At 46.9% G+C, this 8768-nt stretch overlaps 1 protein-coding gene across 2 annotated transcripts in view; it reads left to right on the top strand.

Moving 5' to 3' along the window:
- Nucleotides 1-3198: 3198 nt before the first annotated feature.
- F13A1 (coagulation factor XIII A chain) overlaps nt 3199-8768 on the top strand; it is a 163027-nt gene continuing 157457 nt past the window's right edge. The window contains exons 1-2 of one of the 2 annotated variants that reach the window (XM_007973790.3): nt 3199-3395; nt 5261-5480. In XM_007973790.3, the coding sequence (XP_007971981.2) occupies nt 5279-5480 (202 nt within the window). In that variant the 5' untranslated portion in view covers nt 3199-3395; nt 5261-5278. The remainder of the gene's footprint in view (nt 3396-5260; nt 5481-8768) is intronic. The other variant, XM_007973791.3, reaches the window with a different exon arrangement.

Genomic DNA, 8768 nt, shown 5'->3' with positions numbered 1-8768 from the left:
TTGTTAAGCACAAGGGAAGCCACTGCGTTTATGATGCTTATGAGGTTAGTGGTTTGGGGGAGTCAGAAAGCCAACCACTGTGTGTGTATGTTCACACAGTCAATTATTAGTCTAAGGCCAAAACTGATACCATGGAGGTGGTTGTGAGGGTGACAATCCTGTTCTGAATGCACAACTCAACCTCAAGTCCTGGGGGCACCTGGCATCGGCGCAACCTCATCTGAAGGGTACCAGGGTGGCTGATCATCCTCCAACCCCACATGGGTGAGGGTATCTTGGAATCCTGGATACTCAGATTTGATGTTTGCCAGGAGAACTACCAGAATATGATAGTTAGAGATTGGGGGGCTGGTTAAAAATGTACTGAGGAGACCTGAAATTGTATGAATGCTGAGGCGAAGCAGTGCTAGACATCTTTAGGGCCTTTCTGTAGCACTCAGCAAGGAATGTGGCAAAGATGGACTTTGGGTAGTTAAGTGGTCAGCAGCCTCTCTCCAGGGAACTCTGGCTGGAGTCCCTACCTTTTTGTAGTCTAGTGCGGGTACAGCCAAGGAAACAGAACATGATCATGCAGTGTGAGGAGCACTACAACAAGGTAAACTCCTCACAAGACATCTGGGGAGTCAGTGGAGGGAGGCCAGGCAGGGAAGAAAGATGGCAGAGGAAGATGGTAGGGAAGAAAGATGGAAGCCAAATGGCAGAAGCTTGGTGATGAAGAGGAAGAGAGGAGAAACAACAGTGGAAGGTGGGGAGGGGAGACTGGTGTTGGGGGAAGGGTTTTTAAAATACTAGAAACCTTAAATTGTATGAATGCTGAGGGAAAGAGCAGTGCTAGAGGCAGGGTCTAGCTTGTATAGGGCCTTGTCAGTTTAAGCGTGCAATTTATCCAATAAGCAAAGAGAAGTAGCCATATAAGGGCTTTGAGCAAATAATTTGATTTCGGATTTGAGCCCCGAAATATTCATTCTGACTGCACTGTAGAGAATTGGCTGGAAAGGGGTTCATGGGTAGATTCAAGGGCTATTTAAGAGGTAGGATAGAAAATATTTGCTCAGGGATAGAATTTGATGTTTGAGGAAGAGAAACAAGGAAGCCTCAAGAATGATGCCCACACGTCTGGCATACCACCTGCGTGTAAGGTGATGGTATTCACTGAGGTAGGGAACTTCTGAGATGCACCAGGTTTTCAGGGAAATTGATACATCTCATGTTAGACATGAGGAGCGTGTGTTGTCACTGGAATGTGACAAGCGAGGATAGCCAGTAGGCACTTAGATAAGGGAATCTGCAGTTCTGGAAAAGATCCTGACTAAAGACCCAGATTTGGGAGGTGTCAGGATATAGATGGAACTTTAAAACAATGGGAGTTACTGAGACAATCAAGGAATATTGTGCTGCGCTGGAGGAAACCGCAGTGTTCAATGTCAAGGAGGCCTAGGAAAAATGTCTTCAAAGAGAGAGTTCAGCGCTTCCAAAAAGTCAGGTAAATAAGAACTGAATCCTGTCTTTTGGCCTGAGCACAGGCCTCGGAGACCTCCAGGTTCAGTAGAATGATGAGGTGGAAGCCAGATGGCAGAAACTTAGTGATGAAGGGGAGGAGAGGAGGAGTAACAGCAGGAGGGGGGACATAGGTTGGGGGAGGTTTTTTAATAAATATTGAAGAGACCTGAAATTGCATGAATGCTGAGAAGACACAGTGTTAGCAAGCAGGAGCTTGAAGCTACAAGAGGAAGAGTGGATAAGAGACACAACAAAGCCCTGGAGAACAAGGCAACGTAGAAGCCTGGTTTGGAGATGCAGGGGGGAGGAGGGACCTTTCCAACTTTAGTAACAGGAAGAAAGATGAAAAGATAGATAAGGTTGCAGGTGAGTTCATAGATCTGGTAGCAGAAAATTGAGAGAATTTCTAACCAATGGCATCTTTTTTTTTTTCTTCTCTATAACATCAGGAGATTGAGTGGCAGGGTCAGAATTTTGAAGACAGTAAAGAGGGTTAGAAATAGCCATGTTTGACTGGGTGCAGCGGCTCATGCCTGTAATCCCAGCACTTTGGGAAGCCAAGGAGGGTGGATCATCTGAGGTCAGAAGTTCAAGACTAGTCTGGCCAACACGGTAAAGCCCCATCTCTACTAAAAATACAAAAATTAGCCTGGCATGGTGCTGTGCACCTGCGGTTCCAGCTACTTGGGAGGCTGAGGCAGGAGAATCACTTGAACCCGGGAGGTGGAGGTTGCACTCCAGCCTTTGCAACAGAGCAAGACTCCATCTGAAAGACGAAAGAAAGGAAGAAAGGAAGGAAGAGAGAAAGAAAGGAAGAAGGAAGGAAGGAAGGAAGGAGAGAAAGAAAGAAAGAAAGAAAGAAAGAAAGAAAGAAAGAAAGAAAGAAAGAAAGAAAGAAAGAAAGAAAGAAAGAAGGAAAGAGAGAGAGAGAAAGAAAGAAAGAAGGAAAGAAAGAAAGAAAGAAAGAGAGAGAGAGAGGAAGGAAGGAAGGAAGGAAGGAAGGAAGGAAAGAGAAAGCAAGGGAAGGGAAAGGAAAGGAAAGCAAAGGAAAGGAAAGGAGAAGGAAAAGGAAAGGAAAGGGAAGGGAAGGGAAGGGAAGGGAAGGGAAGGAAAGGAAAATTTTAGGAGGAACATTTTCTTTTCTTTCTCTCTAATTTTTGAACATGCACTAAAATGATTTTCAGAGAAAACAAAGTGTGATTTTCTAATATGCATGGCACTATTAAAGATGTTTACTCATCTTCCTTGGGGCCAGGCATCCCATTCCTGCAGGAAGTCTTGTGGTTAGGCGGTGGCTGTGGCTCTGGGATGATTCAGGAATGCAGACCATGCCTTATTTGCAGAGGAGGGACACATTGCTCTCACTGGATGCATGGTCACAACTGTCTGGGTGACCTGTCTGTGGGAGGCAGACCCCTCCTGCCAAGCCACAGTGGCAGCCGACCTGCCAGGCAAAAAGCATTCCTTTGTAAAGGAGACCCTCCCAGACCCTCTGACCGAAAGGGATGGGTGGCAACTTCCTGGCACTGCAGGGTCCCTTGCCTGGTACTCCCAGTAACGGGGGGGGGGGGGGCAGAACTAGGGGCGGGGATGGGGAGGAGAAGCAGGAATGAGAAATTGGGAATCAGAGGGGTAAGTGGGAGAGAAGGAGGCACCTGCCGGGATAACAGGCCAGGATGAAGTAAATAGAAAATCCTCAGAGCTCCCTTGCTGGGCTCCAGCTGTGGAGAAGGGGGAGGAGAAAACCCTGTGGGACAGGGGAGGAGGGTGAGGGCTCCTCTTACGAAGTTATTTAAGAGCCAACTGTCTAGTCTTTCCGGAGTCCGTTTGAGGAAGTCCCCGAGGCGCACAGAGCAAGCCCACGCGAGGGCACCTCTGGAGGGGAGTGCCTGCAGGTAAGCTGCCGTCCCTGCACCCTAAGAGCCAGGGGCCCGCTGCGTCCGCCTCCTGCACCTCGGTTTCCTGGGTTAACCTGCAAGCGGCTTGCTCTGGGCCCTGTGGCGCCGGTCACAGGCAGTCCCACTTGTGGGATCCTCGCTTCCCGCCCCCAACTCCGCACCTGCCCAGCCCAGCTTCTGAGCGGGACTTCTCTCGGGCTCTCCAAGCAGCTCTCCTGAAGCTGTTGCTTGCTTGGAAGGCCACCAGATGGGGATGGGGGAGTTGGGGGTGCCTCCCTGAGGGACAAGCCCCCTTTCCTCAGGGGAGCAGATTATGGAGCTGGAACACAAAAGGTGAGAGGAGTGGGACCAAGTGAGAACAGCCCGCCCGGCTTGGCTCCCTACTCCTGCGCATCGCCTTCCTCCATCCCAATTTGGAGCTGAACTTCAGCCACTTCTCTTCCTTAGACACGCCCAGAAGCGAGGGCTCCTGCCCGCCGCACTCACCCAGCCAGGCGTGCACCTGGGGCAACCCACTTCTTCCCCTTAGCAGTGTGTCTTCCAACACTGTTCTGCACCCCTAGCGATGCCACAGCCTACCTTTGGTATTTCCCACCAGAGGATGGCTCTCTCCAGCCTTCTCCCTATCATTAACCCTTTTTCTGTCTTCTCCCTCCCTTCCCCCCTCAGCTCACCAATGACTGTAAATATGTTTATCTATACTTATGGGTACCTATTCACACCTCATGCAAACCCTCCTGTCTCCTTCTCAGACCAAACACCTTAGGCGTGGTTGTCTTTTCTCTAGCATGTTGTTAGTGTTCCACATGTCTCTGGAACCATCTCTCTACTCTGGTGGCCTCTACAATGGGGACTCTTCATCTCTTGGGGGTGTGCCTGGTTTTTGAAAATAGCCAAGTCGCCAGGAGTCATGACTGGGTAATCCAGGGGATCAAGGGGGAACCTTCATTGGGCCCAGAAACAAAGTCCCCCTTCATTTGGTTAGTTGGTCAACAAGTACTTACTGGTCACTGACCTTCAGGTGTGTGTTGTTTAAACTGGCTCAGTGCCTGCACAAGCTCCAAAGGAAAGGGAAGCAGGCTTGCAGCATGGGAAATGTTGGCAACCCTGACTTCCTAAGCCTATTGATAGCCCTGTTTAAAATTGCATGCCCAACCTCTCCACCTCCTTATCCTCCTCCATGTGGTTCTGTTTCCAAAGCAGTTCCTACCTCCTCAGACCCCTAACTGGGTTTACTTATGGCTCTTGTTGGGCTCCACCCTAACCCTACCAGACTATAATCTGTCAGAGCAAAAATTCTGTTTTGTTCTCTGATGTATGCCATGTACCTAGACCACAGCCTGGCATGTCGTAGGCCCTCAATAAATATTGGTTGAATTAAATTGCAAATGTGAATGTTTTAGAAGACAACATTTATCTGGACATGGTTGTGTGAGTTTATTCTTAAAAGTGACTTATAATCTCATAAATCTCTATGAAATGAACATAGATACAGCACGTGCATATGGCCGGAAAGATTTCTTGTGAAGATGCTACTGTAGGATTATGGAAGGTGGGGGAATCTGGGTCTCCACAAATCTTTTAATTTTTATATTTATGTAAATAAACCCCTTTTCTTCTGCTTTCCATATGTTTTGGCACACACAAAATCTCCCCAGGATCCTTGGGGAACTGTATTCTGTCATTAGACTAATCCTTGCTGCCACTTCTCAGTTTTTATTTATGCAAACCACAAAATGTGTTGCTCAAGTGCTATCACACAGATATGTCTGTTGCTCTATTTTGGAATCCTTGTCTCAAATGTTACTCACTTTCCACGCCTTTTCTGTTGTCTTTTTTTTTTTTTTTTTTTTTTTCTGAAGGACCTTGTAAAGTTAAGAATGTCAGAAACCTCCAGAATCGCCTTTGGAGGCAGGAGAGCGGTTCCACCGAATAACTCTAATGCAGCGGAAGATGAGCTGCCCACACTGGAGCCTCAGGGCGTGGTGCCCCGGGGCGTCAACCTGCAAGGTATGAGCATACACCCCCTCCCCACCACTCTGGGTCCAGGCACAGCTGGGCCCTGGCCCCTCTTCCCTGCAGGTAAACATCCTCTGTCTACACTGGGGTTCCCACAAAAGGAAGGCCCCTGTCAATCTCTGGTTTTATAAAGGAAGGAAGCAAAAGCTTTCTTTTAAGTGGTGAAAGCACCAGAGACCCAGAGCCTAGTCCCAGTTCTGCCACTTACTGACCTTGTAACCTCAGGGAAGTTGCTTTGTCTTTCTGCCACTCAACTATTTCCTGTACAAAACCAGAGTGCTGGATTTGCTAGGGCCTCTTCCAGCCCTACTGCTCAACGCTGTAGAGAATTTTCTCTAGCTGGAATATTCCACTTCCAAAATATTGTGGCTGTTTTGATTGTCTGGCTTGCACCTCCTTCCTTCTCCCTCCTCCCTTTTCCATCCATTGCTGTGAATTTCAGAGCTGGGGAAAAGTGCCAGACTCTGACAGTAATAGAGATAGAAGCCCTCTATTTCTCTCCGGAGCAGCCTGGTGAGCTGGCAAGGCAAGCTGCTTCCCCAGCCTCTCGCCTCTGCCTGATCCCTAGAAACCTGCTCCGGGTACAGCAGCCAGCAGTTGACCTCCTCTGAGCCCTGTCAGTGGTGACAAGGCCCAGGTGCCAGCACTGGTTTGGTGATACGGACATCATTCCCCTGGGCCACAGCAGGAACATTCAGACTCATGTCCCCGAGTGGCATAGCATTCATGCACCAACATCCAATTTTACTCCTAAGGGTGTTCTGTGCTGGGTTTCACTGGGGATAAAACATCCATTTGCTGGGATAGGTGAGCATGGTCATGCTGGAGCTGTGTGGTTGATTCCCCTTGTTAGAAGGAGACCAATGCCTGAAAGCCTGATGCATCGCTCCATATATCAAAGGGAAAGGGGAAGTATAGTTTATCCAGCAAGCCAGACACCTTCCCAGGTGTTGTGGACTGGTGTCACTGTGTTACTATCACACTAGATGATTTGATATCAAATAGTGAGATCAGGGAGGTATCCAGTACCATCCAAGTTTGGGAAAAGAGGTTCATAGAACAGAAGGGCATCTTCAGTCAGGTGGTAGAGTTTGAGGGGCTAAGATGAACTTGTAGTTCTGAAGTCTCTCTCCCAGCTGGGTGCCACTCTTTAAAACCCAACCATGACAGCCACAGAACTGGGTTTAAGAGAACTTGCTAATCAACGAGTCCTCATCCTCATGTTATAGGTTAGGAAATAGAGGTTGAAGGTAAGCAGTTGTTATTCACTCCTTGCCCAGTCTATGAGTCTTTTTCTTTAAGAATGCAAATAAAATTGAAAAGCCTACAGACATCAAATTATGAAGCAGGTTGCCTTTGTGTATTCCATCTTCTAGCAAAATTCCCCTGGGGCACAAAAGACTCTGGGCCCCTGGAAAGGGGGTGCAGGCACTGGGAGAAGTGGGCAGTAAGAACATGAGGAGTAATGACACAGCTGCCCTTGCCACATGAGGAGTCAGGACACAGCCACGCTTGCCAGGATTGGTGGGGAAAAATGGGGACTTCTACAAAGGCAGTGCAGGGAAGCAGAGAGCAGAGGCAGAAGACCTGGCTTCCTGCTCCACATCTGCCCCTTCTTGCTCATTCTGGGAAAGTCATATAGGTGCCTAAGCCTCAGTTTCTCCATCAGCAAAATGGAAGCAATGCCTGCTTCACAGATTGTCATGAGCATCTAGTGAGCAGTGTCTATGATCATGTCTGACCCACAGCACATGACCAGTAAGTGTTCATTGACTGGGGACATGCAACTTACCATACCCCAGCAAGGTCAGGAAAACACTCCAGGGGATACGATACTTGTTCCTATGGGGAATATGTACAACCTGTAACCCCCATAAATCTGACATCTGAACAAAATGCTGCTAGTAAGACATAAAAACTGTCAGAGAACATGTGCGGGTAGGCCAATTAAGAAAAAAAAAATCTGGGGTTACTGCTTTTGTTGATTTCTGGAGGCAGAGGTGGGGAGCAGCATAACTGAACTATTCTGAAAAATTAGTCATTATTTATTTTGCAGTCATATGTGTTCACAACCCAGTGACATTCTGGAATATCCATTAGAGGCACTGGCATAAGAGTGTGAATGTTCAGTGGCTGTAGAATGAATGAACAAACAGTCAATCACTTGTGAATTGAATGACTCAGATCTAGTGGCATAATTTATTATTAATAATGAGCTCCAGATTTCATACATATGCATTCATTTAATATTTTTCACACAGACAAGATAAGTGTTACATGCTCTGGGGATATGGTTTCTGAAGGCCAGAATCATGACAGCAAGTCCCAGACGAGGACAGGAAAAAAACCTGTCCACACACACATATACCAGCACACAAACCATCGGAACAAGGAGGTCTATCTCCTGGCTACCCTTTGCATTTCATATTTATGTTTAATTGTTCTAAAAACAGGTTTTCTGGCACTATATATCAAGTTTTCTCCCTAAGGGACGAAATTTGCTAAGCGACTAAACCTTGGAAAGCATAGTCATTCATTTTTAAAATGCCATCTTCATGCAGTTCACCCAGTGGCCACTAGTGGCCTCTAAGAAGCCTTGTATCCGTGGTCACCAATCTGCGGATGATGACTTTGGCTCCGGAAACACCAGCCCCAAGTGAAACTCTTATCTCCATTTTTTTCAGTGGCCACTCTTCCCGTTAGCAAGCTGCTCTTGTAATATTGACTGAGAAATGCAGAGAGGCAAGAAGAGGAAGCCGGGGGAAATGGCTGGTTTTTCATTTCTAATAGTTCTGTAGCAGTGAGTCCTGCCCATCACTCTATGTGATATATACAATGTTATAAGGTATACTGAGTGTATATAGTACCCTTAAGTCATAGCTTTGATAACATTTGGTTAAGAATTATTTTGGTAAAGTCTACATTTTAAAATGTATAAACTCAGGTAAGTTTCCTCTCATGCACACCATGATATTCAAGAAAAAAATGAAATATTTGAGGTAGGCACTGAAATCCTAGAGGTGGGACCAGCCAGTCAGTGGTAGCGTTTGATATCCTTGCATGATTTTAGGCATCCTTAATGTCACCCTTTGAATTCAGTTGTAGCCAGGAAAGGTACTGAGACAATCTCCTCAGATTTGGATTTGTATCAGTTTCTAATAGACCACTCTGCAGGCTTAGTTGATGTTTCTGAAAAATCTCTCCACTGCCTTCCTGGTCTGAAAGGTTATGTGTAGCTGGAAATGTAACACTCCAGAAGAAACCTTATGTTGTTGGTCTGGTTTGGCTTTATATTGTTAACAATAGGTGACCGTTTGTAGCAGCAATTGGAATCATTTGACAGTTCTAATG

This window comes from Chlorocebus sabaeus, chromosome 17, assembly GCF_047675955.1.
Source record: "Chlorocebus sabaeus isolate Y175 chromosome 17, mChlSab1.0.hap1, whole genome shotgun sequence".
NCBI lineage: Eukaryota > Metazoa > Chordata > Mammalia > Primates > Cercopithecidae > Chlorocebus > Chlorocebus sabaeus.
This window is presented reverse-complemented; position numbering and strand designations above follow the sequence as displayed.